The sequence below is a fragment of the Dendropsophus ebraccatus genome, chromosome 3, assembly GCF_027789765.1.
Source record: "Dendropsophus ebraccatus isolate aDenEbr1 chromosome 3, aDenEbr1.pat, whole genome shotgun sequence".
Taxonomy (NCBI): Eukaryota; Metazoa; Chordata; class Amphibia; order Anura; family Hylidae; genus Dendropsophus; species Dendropsophus ebraccatus.
In genome coordinates, this window is record NC_091456.1 from 7,274,922 (window position 1) to 7,298,034 (window position 23,113).

The window sequence follows — 23,113 nt, forward strand, 5'->3', positions numbered from 1 at the left end:
AAGTCCTCTGCAAAAGGTCCTAAAAACTATGACCGGTGTCCTATCATGGAAACCCCAGGTCTAAACCGAATCCACTGGTGATGATTCGATCACTGTGGGTGCAGCCTGAAGAGGAAAGGTGGCCAGATGAAAAAAGTATAACTATTTATGTCAATGTCACAATTGTATTTTTAATGTGCCCCCACTGGGAGGGGGGCAGGTTTATAAACACAAAAAAAAATTGTAAGGCCGAGTTCACACTACGTTTTCTTCATCCATTTTTGCACACAAATACGTCCGTTTTTAAAAATAAAAAAAAAGCAGATGGAAAAACGGATGCAAATAAATAGATGAGAAAACCGTAGTGTGAACCCGAGCCCAATCAAGGCACTAGACACTACAGACCAATAGCTTCCTTCTTTCATCCTGGCCACTGGTAATCTTTCAGTCCCGGTTGGGCATTGTTGGCTTCCATTATTTTATGCTGATAGAGTGGACGGCCACATTCATTTCATAATGATAACTTATCCAACATCTTACCTATATAATCATTGGACTTCCCAATATCATAATCCCAGACTGATACATCTAGTTGTTTCTTGGCCAGGTCACTGTGCTTTATATCAAAGAAGAATTCCTATAGAAAGATTAAAAAAAATAGTTGAATTGCGTAAGAGAAAAATGCAATGACTTAGCTGTCTGTGTGATCAGTATAGTGGACAGGTTTAAAGTGAATGGACCATCGGGTACATTGCTGCTTATTTTTTACCTTAAAAGGAGAAGTTTGGCGAAAATTTTCATTAAAGAATTGTATTGCCACCCAAAAGTTATACAAATCCCCAATATACACTTATTACGGGAAATGCTTATAAAGTGCTTTTTTCCCTGCACTTACTACTGTATCAAGGCTTCACTTCCTGGATAACATGGTGATGTCACTTCCTGGATAACACGGTGATGTCACTTCCTGGATAACATGGTGATGTCACTTCCTGGATAAAATGGTGATGTCATTTCCTGGATAACATGGCCATGTCACTTCCTGGATAAAATGGTGATGTCACTTCCTGGGTAACATGGTGAGGTCACTTCCTGAATAACATGGCGATATCACGACCGGACTCCCAGAGCTGTGCGGGCTGTGGCTGCTGGAGAGGATGCTGGCAGGGGGACACTGAGGGACACAGGATACTGGAGGGACACTGAGCATCCCCCTGCCATCATCCTCTCCAGCAGCCACAGCCCACACAGCTCTGGGAGTCCGGTCGTGATATCGCCATGTTATTCAGGAAGTGACCTCACCATGTTACCCAGGAAGAGACATCGCCATGTTATCCAGGAAGTGACATCACCATGTTATCCAGAAAGTGACATCACCATGTCATCCAGGAAGTGACATCCCCATGTCATCCAGGAAGTGACATCCCCATGTCATCCAGGAAGTGACATCACCATGTTGTCTAGGAAGTGACATCACCATGTCCAGGAAGTGACATCACCATGTTGTCCAGGAAGTGACATCACCATGTTATCCAGGAAGTGACATCCCCATGTTATCCAGGAAGTGACATCACCATGTTATCTAGGAAGTGACATCACCATGTTTATCCAGGAAGTGACATCACCATGTTATCCAGGAAGTGACATCACCATGTTATCCAGGAAGTGAAGCCTTGATGCAGTAGTGAGTGCAGGGAAAAAAAACACTTTATAAGCATTTCCTGTAATAAGTGTATATTGGTGATTTGTATAACTTTTGGGGGGAATACAATACTTTAATAAAAATTTTCACTGGATTTTTCCTTTAATCGATCTGCGCCAGTGCAGGGATGCCATTGGCATTTCCCTTTTTTTAAATGCCTCCCGGCTCCTGCGTTCGGTGCCGGTCTTTTATTGAGCATTGGCCCAGCCCAGAGCACTGGAGACAGGCCCAACACCCCCCAGTGTAGCGATATCCCCTCCCCTCTGTGACGCGGCTCTATTAAATCTGATGGCCCAGTCAAAGTCCAGACCCAAAATTTTGGGTGAACAGCCCCTTTGTGAGTTTAGTGGGAAAAAATGCTCAATTGTTCAAGAAATATAAGTTTTCAAGGCGCTATAAGTGTCTGTGTTTATTCTAGGGTCTGTTCTGGGGTCTGACATCTTTCTTCTGCATTTTCTATATTGCAAATAGTGTTTGTGCTACGGATGAGCCGGCAGATTCCATCACTTATCAGGTTAGGCTCAGAGTTTTTGCAGAGGTTATGTTTTTTTCTTTCCTCCCTTTATAATATGGACACTACTGTATTATTCCTTTCTCACCTCATTGAATTCTGGGTTGAGAGTCTTTTTTTTAATCTGAGTCTTTTGCTTGGCCTTTTTGCCTCCTTCAGGTTTCAGCCAACTACAATACAAAAGCACAAACATATCCGATAAATGCAGAACATGCAAATCTACATAGATAAACATATACATCATCATACACAAAGACACCTGTGTATAGTATTACATCCCCAGGGGTTCATTGTAAAGTTACTCCAATCTGTGACATATAAGGCTCTGTTCACACAATGTCAAAAAAAACAGAAGAGAAAAGGTGTCCGCTTTTATTAGTTATTGTCGCAATTTAATTGACTTCAGTGCAATGCATTGAAATCAATGGAATGACGGACGTCCAATGCACACAGTGTATAAAATAACGGACGTTGTCTGCACAGATGTCAAAATAATGATCATGACAATTATTTTTGGACGTTTTTTGCAAACACCGGACGTTATTTTTTAGTTGGTCACACACAGTCATTCTTTTTTCACTGTCCTTTTTCCTTTTTTTCTATTAAATTCAATGGACTTTTCTATTAAAGATAAAGGGTGATCAGTCCACCTGACCTAGAATAATGGACCAATGGCCGTCACTGCACTGACGGGCGGCCAAACAGCCAAATGACGGACGTTATTTTTTCTTTTCAAAAACAGAGGAAAAAACGTTGTGTAAACATCACCGTACATGTACAGAGGGAAACATCGGTCGAGTTGCACATTATTATTTACAGTATATTATGACATGTAGGAATCTATCACTCACAGAATAATAGCCCAAGCTTACGGCCTTAGCGGATATGTATGGACCTTGGCTTAACACATCTTTTTCATGGAATTATTTTGAATCTGTCCAGATGTTTGGAGTCATGAAACTCTCGAAAAAAGAAACTCTCAATTTAAATCTGCTGCTTATTCAGAATTGATGCCCTTATTGTCCCGCTTCCTGGGTTGTTTACATGATAGGAGAGATGAGAAAACCCCAACTGCAAAGTCTGGATCCATGCCCAAATCCGTGTTTTTATTGCAGGTGTCCGTGTTTGAGTCTGGCATTCGGCTACTAAATAAAGCTTATTGAAAAGCAGCTGAGCCGCCAATCAACAAGCTTTAGGGCTGCAGGCATTTCTGGCTATGAATGTTAAGGCGGGACCCGGGAGACCACTGTGTAAGAGCTGAAGCATCGGTCCTGCCACACTTTTTTACCTTTTTGGGCCCACAAATTCAGGTGCCTATTGACTTTAATAGTGTTCAGGTTAAAAACACGAACACAAAACATTCACAGTCTACTCTTCACTATTCACAAATAATTTGATTTTTACTCTAAATGACTACCTAAGGGTATATTCAGACTGAGGATTCTGAGCGGAGAAGTTATGGTGAATTCCGTCACTTGCCATCGCTCACGGCCACGCGTATCTCGGCCAGTGCCATAGACTCCATTCTATAGTCAGGCAATTTCGCTGTCCGTCCAAACAATGAACCTGTTTGTTCTTTGGACGGACGGTGGAATCCACCCGACCATAGGATGGAGTCTATGACACGGGTGGAGATGCGCAGTGGCCAGAACTTCTTCACGTGGATTCCTCAGTCTGAACATACCCTTATCTTGACATTTTTTTTTTTACTGTGAGTGATGGGTGACGGGATGAACTGTTTAATGAATGGCAAACTTTACGGCTAATTTGGCCAGGTCATGGTGGTATTATTGGACTACTGGACTGCTGTTATGGTATTAGCTATTGGTTGGTGTTAGTTATGAGGAATATTCTGTCCCTGTTTGACAGAATGGGAAATGGAGGGGAAAACATTACACATCGCTATCTCAACCTATATGGTTCTGGTCACAATGATGAGTGTATTACTACTGCTAATAAGTATAATGATTCTGTTATAACAAGTCGGTTTATTACTCGTTATTGAGAACTATTTAATGTTCTTCTATGCGGTTACTTACAGTTTGACAAATGGGTCAGAGTAGCCATTAGCGTCCATCGCTGCCAAGTGCACACAGCGTACGACCCCAACAATCAGTCCTCCTTGCTGAGTACTATACATAAGAGACACCAGAATCTTTCCTCTGTCTTCTACGTCTGCTCCACGATCTGTCTATGAAATCAGACATTGGTGAGATGCTTTTCAAATACACGCCAGGGTAAAAAAGAATTTAAAAAAATAAATACTTTAAGGCTATGTTCACACAACGTATAAATAAAGGGCAAAATACAGGCGTATTTGGATAAATGTGACCTGAAATAAAGATCATGTTATTTATGTCAGGCTGTATTTAACCAAATACGGCTGTATTTTGCCCTTATTTTTACACTGTGTGAACATACCCTAAGGCTGGATTCACACTGTGTTTTTGCAATCCTTTTTTTTTCATCCGTTTATGCCAAAAAAAACTATGAAAAACAGATGACTTCCATTATATAAAAGCGGATCAAAAATGGATCAAAATACGTCCTTTTTTTAAGCACACACAAAAACGTGGTTGACTACATTTTTGTGTACGCTAAAAAAAAGGAGGAGGTGTTTTGATCCAATTTTTGATCCACTTTTATATAGTGGAAGTAAATGGGGGAAAAAAACAGATTAAAATGGATACACACAAATGCATCAGTTTTTTCATCTGTTTTTTTGTCCTTTTTTGCATTAAAAAAACTGATTGCAAAAACACATTGTGAACCCAGCCTTACCTTACAATAGTATAGTTCCTACAAAACTGCGTAAAACTAAAACTGGTGTAAACTACATATAGCAGCCAATGACGGCTCAGCTCTCAGCTCTGGTAAAATGTAAGCTCAGCTGTGATTGGTTGCTGTGGGAAGTTTACACCTCTTTCTATTTTACACAGTTTAATAAATCTGATTATAAAATTAAGATGCGCACACCTCTGAGGTCATGCTTACCACCGTCAGAAGGACGGCAATTTTTATTGGATGGCCATCATTTAATGACAAATAATGACAACCACCCATTAAAAAAATGGCCGTCATTTTGAAGGTGTGTGAACGCAGCCTAAATGTTAAAGGAGGACTCCAGGACCAGCAGAGGTGTGTGGAACATAATAAAAAAAATTATACTCACCCTTCCCTGTGCCCCTGCAGCACAACGTCATCAGCCCACTCTCCTCCACTGGTCTCCTGAAGCTCCCAATCATGCAATGTCACATGCTCAGAAATGCCCTCTTATCAGTCAGTGACTGCAGCGGGACACTGCTGCAGTCACTGACTGGCTGAAGCGCAGACTTCCTGCAGGGATGTGATTATGCAGGAAGCCAGGAGAGCACAGAGATGCGGTGAAGCTGCGATGCGGAGGCACAGAGATAGGTAAGTATAGATTTCTTATTATGTGTGGGCAACAATTTTTGTACAGGTTCATGATATTTTACTTCCTGCTCAGAGGGATCTATGTTTTCCCAGTGAATATACTAACAATAAATGTTCATTTCTGGTGCAATTTTTGGGACAACCTACACAAATAGAAATCAGATCATAAATGACTAAGCGTGAGGCACATGGACAGGGTGAGGGTACAATAAATTCCTCCCAATAAATGATCGGTCTGCAGAATAGATAAAATACAGCAAAGAGCGCTGGTCAGATTGGGAGGATTTCTGAGCAGCTGTGTAGAGGTCATCGGGAAGTAATTCGGGAGCTGTGGCTTTAAGGCACCTGCAGGCAGGGTTATAAGAGGTCAAGCTAACAGGGTCATCAGCTCTCAGTCATGTGATGTGACTGTGACCTTCTTCTAACTTATTTAGAACAGGGACGTCCAATGATCCATGAAACTAATAGACATTGCCCAAAATACACTGAATTGGGCTTGGAAGTGATGGCCCTCCAGACTCTAACACTTCTCATCATTACAGTGTTCCCCATTGATCATCACAGTGACTGCTGGCAGACATGATGAGCAATCACTCCTCTGTGTAGAAAGGAATGTTAAACTGTGGCAATATTTCTGGTTTTCTGTCCTTAAAGGGATACTCCGATAATAAATATATATATATATTTATTTGTACACTACCGTTCAAAAGTTTGGGGTCACCCAAACAATTTTGTGTTTTCCACACTTCTTTACCACCATACGTTGTGAAATGAATAGAAAATAGAGACAAGACATTGACAAGGTTAGAAATAATGATTTGTAGGTGAAATAACATTGTTCTTCCATCACACTTTGCTTCCGTCCCAGAATCCTCCTTTTGCAGCAATTCCAGCATTGCACACCTTTGGCATTCTAGCTATTAATCTGTTGGGGTAAGCTGGAGAAATTGCCCCCCACGCTTCTAGAAGCAGCTCCCACAAGTTGGATTGGTTGGATGGGCACTTCTGGCGTACCATACGGTCCAGCTGCTCCCACAATGGGGTGGTGATCTGGTGACTGCGCTGGCCACTCCATTACCTATGATAGAATACCAGCTGCTGCTTCTGCTGTATATAGTTCTTGCACAATTTGAAGGTGTTTAGGGTCATTGTCCTGTTGTAGGATGAAATTGGCTCCAACCAAGCGCTGCCCACTGGGTATGGCATGGCGGTGCAGAGTGATAGCCTTCCTTATTCACAATCCCTTTTACCCTGTACAAATCTCCCACCTTACCAGCACTAACCCCAGACCATCACATGACCTCCACCATGTATAACAGATGGCGTCAGGCATTCTTCCAGCATCTTCTCATTTCTTCTGCGTCTCACAAACCTTCTTCTTTGTCATCCAAACACCTCAAACTTGGATTCATCCGTCCACAACACTTTTTTCCAGTCTTCCTCTGTCCAATCTCTGTGTTCTTTTGCCCATCTTAATCTTTTTCTTTTATTGGCCAGTCTCAGATATGGCTTTTTCTTTGCCACTCTGCCCTGAAGCCCAAAATCTGGCAGCCGCCTCTTCCCTGTAGATGGTGACCCTGGTGTTTTGCGGGTACTATTTAATGAAGATGCCAGTTGGGGACCTGTGAGGCGTCTGTTTCTCATACTAGAGACTCTAATGTGCTTATCTTCTTGCTTAGTTGTGCAACGCAGCCTCCCACTTCTTTTTCTACTCTGGTTAGAGCCTGTTTGTGCTGTCCTCTGAAGGGAGTAGTACACACCGTTGTAGGAAATCAAATTCAATTTCTTAGCAATTTCTCGCATGGAATAGCCTTCATTTCTAAGAACAAGAATAGACTGTCGAGTTTCAGATGAAAGTTCTCTTTTTCTGGCCATTTTGAGCATTTAATTGACCCCACAAATGTGATGCTCCACAAACACAATCTGCTCAAAGGAAGGTCAGTTTTGTAGCTTTTGTAACGAGCTAGACTGTTTTCAGATGTGTGAACATGATTGCACAAGGGTTTTCTAATCATCAATTAGCCTTCTGAGCCAATGAGCAAACACATTGTACCATTAGAACACTGGAGTGATAGTTGCTGGAAATGGGCCTCTATACACCTATGTAGATATTGCACCAAAAACCAGACATTTGCAGCTAGAATAGTCATTTACCACATTAGCAATTGTGGGGATCTTTAGTAGGGGGTAGCGAGAATAATGCAGTCCTTATGCCAATTTAACATAAAAAGTCCAACTTCGTTTTATTGTGGCATAAAAATATACATAGCAGCACTGTGCAAAAGCAGGATACAAAATAAACACCTGCCCGGCTGGGCTCTAACTAAACAGAGGTCTCACCTGACTCAACCAAACAGGAACAAACAGCAGCAGTATCTGACACAGGACAGTGGCTTCCAGGCTCCCAGCAACATTCAGCCCTCTGAGCTGCCTTTTATGAGCTGGAGCGATTAGCACCTGCTTACACCTGTGTGCAAGGTGTGGACTGGAGTGGGGAGGGAATGGCAGGTCCCACTACCAAACCTACCCGCCATTCCAGTAAAATCCAGGCCCGGAAATAATAAACAACAGTTCAGCAGAATATCTCTGCTGAACCACATCTTTCCCGGAGTTTACCATCTCATCCCAGCAAGCAGTCTGGGTGAGATGTACACCCCCTCCAGTATCTTACCATTCACCCTTCTACATATCCCCCCCCTCTTCTCCAGACCGGAGGGCTGGGCATTTTCAGACCACAGGCAATGAACCCTTGACAGTGCGTCCGCATTTCCCTGTAATTTCCCTGGTCTGTGTTCCACAGAGAAATTAAAATTTTGGAGGGACAGGAACCACCTGGTCACCCTGGCATTTCTCTCCTTGTTTTGCTTCATCCAGGTGAGAGGGGCATGGTCTGTCACTAGCCTAAATTTTCTGCCAAGCAGGTAATATTTTAGGGATTCTAGTGCCCACTTGACTGCTAGACACTCCCGTTCTACAATGGCGTAGTTTTTCTCAGCCGGAGTTAACTTTCTACTCAAATACATGACAGGATGTTCCTCCCCATTTACTATTTGTGACAACACAGCCCCTAACCCTGAATCAGAAGCGTCTGTCTGTACCAGAAACTCTCTTTTAAAATTAGGGGTAACCAATACAGGCTGTTGGCACAGAGCTGACTTAAGGCTTTGGAACGCCTTTTCTGCCTCTGGGGTCCATGTTACCATTACCGACTTCCCCCCTTTTGTTAAGTCGGATAAAGGAGCAGCTATTGAGGCAAAGTTAGGCACAAATCTACGATAGTACCCTGTAATACCAAGAAAGGCTCTTACCTGCTTCTTTGTTAGGGGTCTAGGCCAATTCTGTATTGCCTCAATTTTATTCACTTGAGGCTTGATTAACCCTCTGCCAATTATGTAGCCAAGGTATTTGGCCTCCTCTAACCCCAACGCACATTTCTCTGCGTTTATGGTGAGACCCGCATCACTGATGGCATCCAAGACAGCCTGGACCTTACAGAGGTGACTTTCCCAATCTGCGCTAAAGATGACCACGTCATCAAGGTAGGCGGCTGCGTAGTCACGATGTGGCCGCAGAATTAGGTCCATCAACCTCTGGAAAGTCGCAGGAGCCCCATGCAACCCAAATGGCATGACTACATACTGAAATAACCCCTCTGGGGTTGAGAAGGCAGTTTTCGCTTTGGCTTTCTCAGTTAGTGGTATCTGCCAGTAACCCTTTGTAAGATCAAGGGTAGTTATGTACCGGGCATTACCCAACCTCTCAATTAGTTCGTCTACTCTGGGCATAGGGTACGCATCAAACTTGGAGACCTCATTCAGTTTTCTGAAGTCGTTACAAAATCTCCAAGTACCGTTGGGCTTTGGGATTAGAACTATTGGGCTGGACCACTCACTCTGGGACAATTCAATTACCCCTAGATCGAGCATCCTTTTTACCTCAGCTGACACCGCCTCCCTCCTGGCCTCTGGTATCCTGTATGGCTTGAGGTTTACTTTACTTTTGGGCTCAGTCTCTATGTGGTGTTTGATGAGGTGTGTGCGCCCTGGTAGGTCAGAAAACTTACTTCTGTTTACCTGCAAGAACTCTTTGGCCTCCTGTTTCTGCGACCCTGAAAGAGTTTCCCCTATTTTTACTGGAGGAACTGGTTGAGGAAAATCTTTATTTCTTCTTGTAGATGCTATTAGGGACTCCCTGTCTTTCCAGGGCTTTATCAAATTTATGTGATAAATCTGAAAAGGTTTCCTCCTACCGGGCTGGTGTACCTTATAGTTTACGTCCCCCACTTTTTCCACAATCTCATAAGGGCCCTGCCATTTTGCCAAGAATTTACTCTCTACTGTTGGGACTAAAATAAGGACTCTATCACCTGGGTTGAAATTTCTAACCCTGGCAGAACGATTATAAATTCTACTCTGAGCCTCTTGCGCCCTCTGTAGGTGTTCTTTCACTACAGGCATTACCATGGCTATACGGTCCTGCATTTGCGCCACATGCTCGATCACACTCTTATATGGGGTTGACTCTGTTTCCCATGTTTCCTTGGCAATATCTAATAAGCCCCGAGGGTGGCGGCCATACACCAACTCAAAGGGTGAAAACCCGGTGGAAGCTTGGGGAACCTCCCGAATGGAAAACATAAGGTATGGTAACAAGTGATCCCAATCCCGGCCATCCTTTTCCACTACCTTTTTTAGCATGTGTTTCAGGGTCTTGTTAAATCTTTCCACTAACCCGTCAGTTTGGGGATGGTACACAGATGTACGTATATGGGTGATCTGGAATAGTTTACAGAGCTCTTTCATTACCTTGGACATAAAAGGGGTGCCCTGGTCAGTGAGGATTTCTTTGGGAATTCCCGTCCTGGAGAACATATGAAATAACTCTCTTGCTATGGTTTTGGATGCTGTATTTCTTAGAGGCACAGCCTCAGGGTATCGTGTTGCGTAATCCAAAACCACTAGAATGTACTGATGTCCCCTGGCAGACTTTACAATGGGTCCCACTAAGTCCATGGCAATCCTCTCAAAGGGCACCTCTAAGATGGGAAGTGAGACTAAAGGACTGCGGAAGTGAGACACTGGTGCACTAAGCTGGCATGTGGGGCAGGACTCACAGTAGTTTTTGACCTCCCGATATACCCCTGGCCAGTAAAACCGCTGGAGGATTCTCTCTTGTGTCTTGTTAGTCCCCAAGTGTCCCCCAAGTACATGATTATGTGCCATATCAAGCACCATACGTCTGTACGGCTTAGGAACCAGAAGTTGCTCTACCACTTCACCATTAATTTTAGTGACTCGATAGAAGAGATCACTATGCATTGAAAAATGTGGAAACTGTTTGTCAGCCTCTGGTTTCTGCGGTACACCGTTTAACACAGTAACACTTTCTCTAGCACCTATGAGAGTCTGGTCCTGCAACTGTGCAGTCCCAAAGTTGTCTCGGGACACTGCAAGGTCAGGCACATTATGATCGGCAGAAGACTCCTCCTCCTCTCCAGCCAGGACCTGCAAAGGAAAGTTATCAACACCATGCACATATGTTAACTCATTGTTATTATTCCCAGGGGGTGACTGGTTGTCACCAAAGGGTTCCTCACATGTTTTTGAGGACTTTTGTTTTTCCCACAAGTTCCAAAACAGAGGAAAGTCACGCCCCACAATAACACTGTGCATTAGGTTTTTCACTACACCAACCTCATAGTTCACAGTTCCTAACACAGTCTCAAATTTAACAAGTGCCACTGGGTAGATTTTGGTATCTCCATGGATACACACTACACTCATGTTTTTACCCGGCACAAAGTCCCCACCCACAAGGCTGGCATGCACCAAGGTGACCAGGCTACCCGAGTCCAGCAAGGCCTTGATAGGATAGTCATTTAATTTAAGGCTGCAGACCTGAGGTTCAGTCTCTAGTCCAGGTGCCGCAACACACACAGGTTCTGCAAACAGCGACTGGCGCCGGCTAGCGTCACACTCCATGGGCTCAGAGGTGAGAGGGCAATAGGCAGCCATGTGTCCCAGTTCGTGGCATCTCCAGCACTGGATTGGCCCTGGTCTCCTTGGCAAGGAGTCCTTTTTGGGGCTAGTTAACCACTTGGGACCATCGCCAGTAGGTTGCCTGCCAGAGACCTCAGGAGCCCTTTTCCCTTTTTCTGCACTCCTCCACACTCCCCCAACAGATGGAAGTCTCTTACCAGCTGATGGCGCAGGTCTGGCACTCCGGGGAGGGGAAGACACAGCAGGGACATCATGGAGGTAGCCCTCAGTCGCTTGGAACCTTTCCACGAGGCTGATGAGGTGGTTGGCATCTCTGGGGTCGCCTTGCCCGACCCAGCGCTGCAAGTCTGGAGGAAGAGCCCTGATGTAGCGATCCACAACAACCTTCTCCAGGATCTGAGCAGGAGTAGAGGTGTCTGGCTCCAGCCATTTTCTTGCCAGGTGAATGAGGTCATACATTTGGGACCTGGCTGGCTTGTCCGGACTGTAGCTCCAGTTGTGGACCCTCCGGGCCCTAACAGCAGCTGTGACTCCCAACCGAGCAAGGATCTCCGCTTTCAGCTGTGTATAGTCCCTGACCTCTTGTGCACTGAGGTCATAGTAGGCCTTTTGAGGTTCGCCAGTCAGATACGGAGCAATGACCTCTGCCCACTCAGCAGCTGGTAGCCTCTCTCGCTCAGCCACCCGCTCAAAGACAGTTAGGAATGCCTCCACATCATCATCAGGAGTCATCTTTTGTAAGGTCTCTCTCACTGTCTTCCGCACACTGCCACTGGCAGCTTGGCTTGGCAAGATTACAGTCTCTTTAGCTGTGACAGTCTCTGTCAATGCCGCAATCTGCTTCATAAGGAGTTGATTTGTCTCCTGCTGGGCCTGCATGGCCTCCTGGTGCGCTTTCTGCTGCTGCACAGTAGCTTGCTGTTGCTGCAGGTTTGTTTGAACCAATTGCTTTATCAGCTCCTCCATGCTTGGAGAATCTGCTTGCAACTCTGATGCGGCTTTTACCCAGGACATCAGCAAACCAGTCAACTTTTCTTCCACCGTTGCCCCTAGCAACCACTGTTGCCCGCATCCGAAACACCAATTGTGGGGATCTTTAGTAGGGGGTAGCGAGAATAATGCAGTCCTTATGCCAATTTAACATAAAAAGTCCAACTTTGTTTTATTGTGGCATAAAAATAAACATAGCAGCACTGTGCAAAAGCAGGATACAAAATAAACACCTGCCCGGCTGGGCTCTAACTAAACAGAGGTCTCACCTGACTCAACCAAACAGGAGCAAACAGCAGTAGTATCTGACACAGGTCAGTGGCTTCCAGGCTCCCAGCAACATTCAGCCCTCTGAGCTGCCTTTTATGAGCTGGAGCGATTAGCACCTGCTTACACCTGTGTGCAAGGTGTGGACTGGAGTGGGGAGGGAATGGCAGGTCCCACTACCAAACCTACCCGCCATTCCAGTAAAATCCAGGCCCGGAAATAATAAACAACAGTTCAGCAGAATATCTCTGCTGAACCACATCTTTCCCGGAGTTTACCATCTCATCCCAGCAAGCAGTCTGGGTGAGATGTACACCCCCTCCAGTATCTTACCATTCACCTTTCTACACAATGTAGAACATTTCAATGTGACCCCAAACTTTTGAACAGTAGTGTATATATATTTTTTTTAATCAACTGGTGTCAGTAAGTTATATAGACTTGTAATTCATTTCTATTTCAAAATCTCGAGCCTTCCTGTACTTATCAGCTGATGTATGTCCTGCAGGAAGTGGTGTATTCTCTCCAGTCTGACACAGTGCTCTCTGCTGCCACCTCTATCCATGTCAGGAACTGTCCACAGCAGCAGCAAATCCCGATAGAAAACCTCTCCTGCTCTGGACAGTTCCTGACATGGACAGAGGTGGCAGCAGAGAACAATGTCAGACTGGAAAGAATACAACACTTCCTGCGGGACATACAGCAGCTGATAAGTAGTGGAAGAATGGATATTTTTAAATAGAAATAAAAGTACAAATTTTTATAACTTTCTGAAACAAGTGGATTTGAAAGAATTTTTTTTCTCAGGAGTTCCCCTTTAAGTAATTTCCCACCAGCATATGGACACACTGCATTTATATACTGTATTTTCCGGCATATAAGGTAACTGGGCGTATAAAACGAAACCCAGGGTTTTCGGAAAATGTTAACCCCTGCCTGACCGCAGCCCTGCTTTAGTCAGGCAGGGGTTAACTGCAGCTAAATGTCACACTGCCTGCTCCGGGAACAGGCCCCAGGTGAGTTAACTGTTTTTGTTTTTTTTATAGTGGTCGACCCATACGGTGGGGATGCGGCCATTTTTTAGCTCCCCCCCACTGTATGGGGTGACCATACCCGGCGTATAAAACGACCCCTGACTTCTAAGAAGATTTTTCAGGGTTAAAACGTACGCAGGAAAATACTGTAGGGGCACATGCCTCCACATAAAACCAGGAGTGTGTGAGGCTACCTGTGCATCCTCACCTAAATATATGCCGCCCCCGATCCGTTCAGTGTACGCTTGCTGGCAGACACAAATTGTAGTTTTTGCGTGGGGATGAGGCCATACTGGGCTAGGATATGCATCTCTATGTATCTGAACATGGCATGGAAGCCGGAAGAGGCATGTATATATATATATATATATATATATATATATATATCCTATTCAAAAAGCTTTTAAGGAATCCATCAAGATGGGACTTACCTCATCTTCATAAAGTGCCATGCCTCTAACCGAGCCCGTAGTTCCCGCACGTTTCATCTGTAATAAAAAGCCAAAAGAAAAAGATTTATTAATTAAACACCATAAGAAGTAATCACCAAATGATATTATTCGTAGATCATTATCAGGACCATACTAGAGCAGGTTAGGCTGGGTTCCCACTGGGGTTTTTTTTTTTTTTGCAGTTTTTTTTTCATTTTTTTTTTCAGTATTTTGTGTGTATCCATTTTGATTTGTTTTTCCATTGACTTCAATTATAAAAGAAAAAAGATTAAAAAACAAATGTGGTCCGTTTTTGTGTAGGTAAAAAAAAATGAGGCATTTTGATCCTTTTTTTTTTATAAAAGAAGTCAATGAAAAAACGGATCAAAATACAGGCATCAGTTTTTTGCGAAAGAAAAAGAAAAGGGTAAAAAAAACAGACTGTAAAAAATGCATTAGCAAGAAGAGAAGTCTTCATAGAATTGCAGGCACTGAGTTGTAGGAAGTAACAGCATATTCCATGGTAAGGCACTCAGTGACTACTGACAGCATGATGTATAGAGTCCCATTCTAGGATAGCACAGTAGATTACAGGCCAATAACATCCATTATACAGATTGCTCCAATTGTTTTTCTAGTTTCCCCTGACCGCCATGTGCGGCCCCATAAATCAGACTGTCACCAGAGCGCCTGCTGTATACTCATGGGCGGGTTACATGCACCCACTATCTAAGGCGTTAACACCAAGTGTAAAATATTCTCTTTGGAAAGAAATTTGCAGGTGTTTGTTGCAGATTTCCTAAAATCCCCTGAAGATGTTTTAGCAGTTTTCTATCCAGGTTTCCTAAAGCGAATGAACCATCAGATACATTGGCTTTAACATTAGGGGGTGGCGAGGTCCGTTTTTTGAACCACGGCCCTTTTGCTGTATATGGCCGGGGGTGAAGCACGGGAGGCAGGCCAGCCCGCCCCCAGTAGGAGGAAACCCCTCCCCTCTATGATGCGGCTCTATTGGAATCAATGGGAGAGTCAAGCAATTTACCAGATGCCGCTACTCAAGAGCGTAGAGTGCTGAATAACATAGGGAATTTTAACTCCGGACGACTGACTTTGGTTGCGGATAGGGTTGAATGAACATGCTCTATTGCTGTTCGAATAACTGAAGGCCAAACTGTTGTTTGGCCGTCAGTTATAGCTCTGTAATATGCTTTATGCAAAACACAACATGGAAAACACTTGTAATGGCCGGCACTCCCCCCCTCACTTGTATGTGTTTTGCATTAAGTTATTGAAGGAAGAAAATATACAAAAAAAACAGATTTTTTATTATTATTTTTTTTTAGGAGCTATATCTGACGTCATTTATTTGAGCAGCATCCAAACATTCTTGTTCAACATTATCCACGTCCAAAACCCAAAATACTCTTAATGCACAGTCACACAGCAGGATTTCAGTTACTATTTTATTCTCAGTATTTCTAACCCTGAAGTGGGCGCAAAACAGAAAAGATGGGAAGAGATTTCCATTATATTTTTCTCCATTTACGTCCCTCCCCTAACCAATGGAAAATCCTGACCAAAATACTTCCAAGTAAAATGGACGGATAACATACTGCACAGAGGTAAAAAAATATATATATATATATACATATATACATATATATATATATATATATATATATATATATCAGCAAACAATGAAAGAATTTTACCGGAATAACTCGCTCCAGGCAAACATTGAAATTCTTTTTCTGATTTGGTTTTAGCTTCTTCAAGGAAAATCTTGTCTCGCCAATAAATTCATTGTGACCAAATTTGTCCTCATCACAAACAGAAATTCTGAAAGTAAAGTAGCAATGTGCAAAATATATAAAAATAAATAAATAAATAAACAATAATAATAAATTAAGCATTTAAAAAACTGATAAAAACACAAATTCAGTTGATCTGCTTAAAGAAGTAGTTCACCCCTAAAAAAAATTCTTTCAAATCAACTGGTGCCAGGAAGTGCCAAAGATTTGTAATTTACGTATATTAAAAAAAATCTCAAGTCTTCCAATACTTATCAGCTGCTGAATGTTCTCCAGGAAGTAGTGTATTCTTTCCAATCTGGAGAGCAGGAAAAGTTTTTTATGGGGATTTGCTGCTGCTCTGGACAGTTCCTGACATGGACAGAGGTGGCAGCGGAGAGCATTGTGTCAGACTGGAGAGAATACACCACTTCCTGCAGGACATACAGCAGCTGGTAAGTACTGGAAGACTTGAGATTTTTTTTTTTTTTTTTTAGTAAATTAAAAATGTGATTTGAAAGAATTTTTTTGTGAACTGCCCCCCTAAGAATATAATATGTTACTGTCATCTCCCATGCAGTTATTATACATAAGTTGTAGCCAATAGGCAGTGTAAAGCCTGTAATAACCATTGTATTTGCTGTTACAGCTCCCACAGGCGCAGTCACTAAACTGTTCTGGACACTTTAAGAACCATTGTTCCATTAGGACAATCCTTACACCCTGGCGTGGCCCCTTCTATTAGCCATAGAACCAGTGCAATGAGCTTCTCCTGCTCCGGAGGAGTTAGTGGAACCATATTGTCTCATTGTTATAACTATACTACAGAACTATATACTATATTATTTGCATCTTCTGCTTAGCAATTGTGAAGAACTCTAATAGGGAGGAGAGAGTTGAGGCCCACAGAGCGCTTTATTTTAGAGTTTTCAAGGGCCTCAACTCTCTCCTCCCTTGAAAACTCTAAAATAAAGCGCTCTGTGACCGCGCCATCTAGCCGCCCAGCGTGAGCTACAGGACATTACACATATATGACAGGATCTTCTCTACACTCATCCAGTAGTGATCAATGACGGATCTCCCCATGGGACAAACTCATCAATGACAAATCTCTATTATAGAGCGAGAATGGCAACCGGCCAAACAGCAAAGATCCTTCTTAACAGTTAACTAAAAAAAGCTCAAATTAAAGGGTTACTCCAATCCAAACTAGCATAGTTATACTTCTAAGGCTCATCAAATGAAATACTTTGCAAATTTGTCTCCTTCCCCTGATATGCTGCTCTATTGCTGACAGCTCAGATAGATAATAGATAGATAGATAGATAGATAGATAGATAGATAGATAGATAGAAGATAGATAGATAGATAGATAGATAGATAGATAGATAGGAGATAGATAGATAGATAGATAGGAGATAGATAGATAGATAGATAATAGATAGATAGATAGATAGATAGATAGATAGATAGATAGATAGATAGATAGATAGGAGATAGATAGATAGATAGATAGATAGATAGATAGATAGATAGGAGATAGATAGATAGATAGATAGATAGATAGATAGATAGATAGATAGATAGGAGATAGATAGATAGGAGATAGATAGATAGATAGGAGATAGATAGATAGAAGATAAATAGATAGATAGGAGATAGATAGATAGATAGATAGGAGATAGATAGATAGATAGATAGATAGATAGATAGATAGATAGATAGATAGATAGATAGATAGATAGGAGATAGATAGGAGATAGATAGATAGATAGATAGATAGATAGATAGATAGATGATAGATAGGAGATAGATAGATAGATAGATAGATAGATAGATAGATAGATAGGAGATAGATAGATAGATAGATAGATAGATAGATAGATAGATAGATAGGAGATAGATAGATAGATAGATAGATAGAAGATAGATAGACATATAGATAGATAGATAGATAGATAGATAGATAGATAGATAGGAGATAGATAGATAGATAGATAGATAGATAGATAGGAGATAGATAGATAGGAGATAGATAGATAGGAGATAGATAGATAGAAGATAAATAGATAGATAGGAGATAGATAGATAGATAGATAGATAGATAGATAGATAGATAGATAGATAGATAGATAGATAGGAGATAGATAGATAGATAGATAGATAGGAGATAGATAGGAGATAGATAGATAGATAGATAGATAGATAGATAGATAGGAGATAGATAGATAGATAGGAGATAGATAGATAGATAGATAGATAGATAGGAGATAGATAGATAGATAGATAGATAGATAGGAGATAGATAGATAGATAGATAGATAGATAGGAGATAGATAGATAGATAGATAGATAGATAGATAGATAGATAGATAGGAGATAGATAGATAGATAGATAGGAGATAGATAGATAGATAGATAGATAGGAGATAGATAGGAGATAGATAGATAGATAGATAGATAGATAGATAGATAGATAGATAGATAGATAGATAGATAGGAGATAGATAGGAGATAGATAGATAGATAGATAGATAGATAGGAGATAGATAGATAGATAGATAGATAGATAGATAGATTCACGGTTTTGTCTAGATGCAATGGCCGTATACCTATAGAATACTCATATTAATGATTCAAGGTCCATTGCAATCGGCCGTTCTACCGCCACTACAGCAAACACGGATTATACCAAAAAAGAGAACAAATGCTGAAATTTCGTAGCAAATACCATATATATCTTTATTGAATAAATATAAAAACCACTAACATAAAAAAGAGAGACAGACCAAACATTAAAAAGAACAGTGACTAACCTGGAGGTGTTTCTAAAGTAACCAAATCATATATGCTGGAATCTCTGACCGACAACAAATGTCACAGAACAGGGGGATGTATTCACATATTAGGACATTATAGTACATGTGATAAATAGTAAAGTGCAAGTGCATTCAATTCATGGACTCAGCCCACAGATAATTCATAAATCTCTGATCCACCCTTCATTAAATATTATTTCCCCATCAAATCAAGGGATCCAGACAGTGATATACCTTTTACAATGATGTGCAATGTTTATCCTCCAGGACGTCCAGGCGTCCTGGAGGATAAACATTGCACATCATTGTAAAAGGTATATCACTGTCTGGATCCCTTGATTTGATGGGGAAATAATATTTAATGAAGGGTGGATCAGAGATTTATGAATTATCTGTGGGCTGAGTCCATGAATTGAATGCACTTGCACTTTACTATTTATCACATGTACTATAATGTCCTAATATGTGAATACATCCCCCTGTTCTGTGACATTTGTTGTCGGTCAGAGATTCCAGCATATATGATTTGGTTACTTTAGAAACACCTCCAGGTTAGTCACTGTTCTTTTTAATGTTTGGTCTGTCTCTCTTTTTTATGTTAGTGGTTTTTATATTTATTCAATAAAGATATATATGGTATTTGCTACGAAATTTCAGCATTTGTTCTCTTTTTTAGATAGATAGATAGATAGATAGAAGATAGATAGATAGATAGATAGATAGATAGGAGATAGATAGATAGATAGGAGATAGATAGATAGATAGGAGATAGATAGATAGATAGATAGATAGATAGGAGATAGATAGATAGATAGATAGATAGATAGATAGATAGATAGATAGATAGGAGATAGATAGATAGATAGGAGATAGATAGGAGATAGATAGATAGATAGATAGATAGATAGATAGATAGATAGATAGATAGATAGATAGATAGGAGATAGATAGATAGATAGATAGGAGATAGATAGATAGATAGATAGATAGATAGATAGATAGATAGGAGATAGATAGATAGATAGATAGATAGATAGATAGATAGATAGGAGATAGATAGATAGGAGATAGATAGATAGGAGATAGATAGATAGGAGATAGATAGATAGGAGATAGATAGATAGGAGATAGATAGATAGATAGATAGGAGATAGATAGATAGATAGGAGATAGATAGATAGATAGATAGATAGGAGATAGATAGATAGATAGATAGATAGATAGGAGATAGATAGATAGGAGATAGATAGATAGGAGATAGATAGATAGATAGGAGATAGATAGATAGGAGATAGATAGATAGATAGATAGATAGATAGATAGATAGATAGGAGATAGATAGATAGATAGGAGATAGATAGATAGATAGATAGATAGATAGATATATAGATAGGAGATAGATAGATAGATAGATAGATAGATAGATAGGAGATAGATAGATAGATAGATAGATAGATAGATAGATAATAGATAGGAGATAGATAGATAGATAGATAGATAGATAGATAGATAGATAGATAGGAGATAGGAGATTCGGGTGTCAGCGGTCCTGGATCCTGACCACAGATCGTTCCCAAATAGCAAATAGATAATCCACGGCACTCACGGGGTTAAACGGTGAAAAAAGTAAGTGATTTATTGCAGCATTCCAAAACAAGACACTAGACAGTGTCTTGTTTTGGAATGCTGCAATAAATCACTTACTTTTTTCACCGTTTAACCCTGTGAGTGCCGTGGATTATCTATTTGCTAGATAGATAGATAGATAGATAGATAGATAGATAGATAGATAGATAGTAGATAGATAGATAGATAGGAGATAGATAGATAGGAGATAGATAGATAGATAGATAGATAGATAGATAGATAGATAGATAGATAGGAGATAGATAGATAGATAGGAGATAGATAGATAGGAGATAGATAGATAGATAGATAGATAGATAGATAGATAGATAGATAGATAGATAGATAGGAGATAGATAGATAGATAGGAAATAGATAGATAGATAGATAGATAGATAGATAGATAGACAGATAGATAGGAGATAGATAGATAGGAGATAGATAGATAGATAGATAGATAGATAGATAGATAGATAGATAGACAGATAGATAGGAGATAGATAGACAGATAGGAGATAGATAGATAGATAGATAGATAGATAGATAGATAGATAGATAGGAGATAGATAGATAGATAGATAGATAGATAGGAGATAGATAGATAGATAGATAGATAGATAGATAGATAGATAGGAGATAGATAGATAGACAGATAGAAAACAAGATGATTTCAGCACTTCGGGATGAAGAAAAATGTGAGTTTTATTTGCCCATGAAACACAAGTGCGACGTTTCATCTCTAACAATAAAAGCTTTTCTCAAGCAGTGAACAAAATCAGCCCCAGAGGGTATATGTACAACTGTGTATACAATCATCATCACAAGATCAATCAGTGCAATTAGTGTGAATCATAGTGGAAATCACAACAAACCTGCATCTATATTATCAAAAAATGCATCCTGCATGTATCAAATACATATAAGAAAATTAAACAATTGATTATATTATAATAAAGTGTCCATTGATGTGAAATTAAAATAATCTGAGTTAATCATGCAATTATATGCATCTGGGGCAACGAGTGAGCGCTCACCGTACCGGGTCCTCTGCTGCGCTATGTAAAAACATGTAGGCACTGTGGGGCATGAAGACGCAAAGTCTGAGCGAGGAGTTGAATGGTGGAGCAACCAAGTGCGCATGAGTAGGCGGTGCGTAAGTCAGGTGCGTCACTGGACCAGGAGGTGCTCTCTGTGGATCCGCCAATCACTCTGATCGTGGGCGGTCAACAGGTATCATATTACGTCAGCCAGTGTAGGTTAGAGAACTAGTGAAATAGCTCATCATGATCAGTACTACATCAGTACATCCTCATACACAATACATGTAGTGGCCAATTCCATGTGAAGCCATTTCCCTCTGAATGTGATTGGGGGGGGGATGTACATGTAAGCCTCGTATCTGCCCCGTACCTGCATTTCACCTATTTATAGAAGAATCCAATTGGAACAACTAAGGGAAAAGCATCGGACTTTGTATAGCCATGTCAGTAATGTCAGACTGCTTCGTAAATCTCTAATTATTCACCAAGTCCCTACTAACTAGAATGAAGAGAGTGCTGACCTCTTTACCAATACGATCAATATCCTGCTAGCCTCCTATCTTAATGAGGATTAATGCTGAGCTTAGCAACCTTGCTCTCAATTTACCAGAGAGAACTCCCGGAGAGAACTTGCCTTAGAGTCTTTCTCAGTAATTCTTCGTCAGTGATTCCGTGATACACCAGGGTCTCATTCCACATTGGATTGCGAGTGTTTCTTAGAGTTTTCGTGCGCAGTTTGTTCGCCTGGAAATAGATACATTTTTTTTTTAAATTCACTTTAAGTAGTTTTATTTATCACCTTAAAAAAATAACATTTTATAGCATTTCATAGCTATTATTGAGGTAGACCACGCAACTGCTACGGGGCCCATGAGACGGGGCCAAAACGTGGTCTGTCAACTCCATGGTGTCTATGACTCACAGTACCCACTGGCAGGGCTCCCTGTCCTACCAGTCTCTCCAGCCACAAGATTCCCCCCGATGCACATACTTACATGACCCGATGGCCGGCACGGTCATTCCGTTCTCCCACCACCAGTGACGTCTGCTGGAGGTCTGGGAGAATGGAATACCGCAGGACTGCGTTGGTTACCGGCTCATGTGAGTATGTGGATGGGGAGGATTCATGGGGTCCCGTACAGTTCCTTGTCCCATGAACAACTCTCAAAACAAAACAACTCTCTGTAGAAACATATGGACAATATAGACCTGCAGCCAAACACTGACGGATCTCAGCTGCATGGTGTGTCTATGCCATAAAGCTCCATCAAAGTAAGACTATGAAAAACAAAGAAAACTAGGACTGTCCAGAACAATTCTACAAATGTCCGGTATAGATGGAGATTAGTTACTGTAAACAATACAGGTAGGCCATCACCGCCTGGAGAATAGAGTTAGAGGATTTTTCTCCTTTATTGAAAAAACTTTCAATATCATAGCTTGATATTAGTGGCGCACACCGTAATTTATCTAAACCTTCTCTCTGGCCAAAATCTAAGCACCTACGTGGT

At 41.2% G+C, this 23,113-nt stretch overlaps 1 protein-coding gene across 3 annotated transcripts in view; it reads right to left on the reverse strand.

Annotated features, from left to right (window-relative positions):
* RPH3A (rabphilin 3A) overlaps positions 1 to 23,113 on the reverse strand; it is a 151,910-nt gene that overhangs the window by 3,527 nt on the left and 125,270 nt on the right. For all 3 annotated transcript variants that reach the window (XM_069963974.1, XM_069963973.1, XM_069963975.1), the window contains 6 exons: positions 22,237 to 22,346; positions 16,040 to 16,166; positions 14,328 to 14,384; positions 4,232 to 4,383; positions 2,281 to 2,362; positions 520 to 616 (listed from right to left, as the gene is read on the reverse strand). In XM_069963974.1, coding sequence (XP_069820075.1) covers positions 520 to 616; positions 2,281 to 2,362; positions 4,232 to 4,383; positions 14,328 to 14,384; positions 16,040 to 16,166; positions 22,237 to 22,346 — 625 coding nt within the window. The remainder of the gene's footprint in view (positions 1 to 519; positions 617 to 2,280; positions 2,363 to 4,231; positions 4,384 to 14,327; positions 14,385 to 16,039; positions 16,167 to 22,236; positions 22,347 to 23,113) is intronic.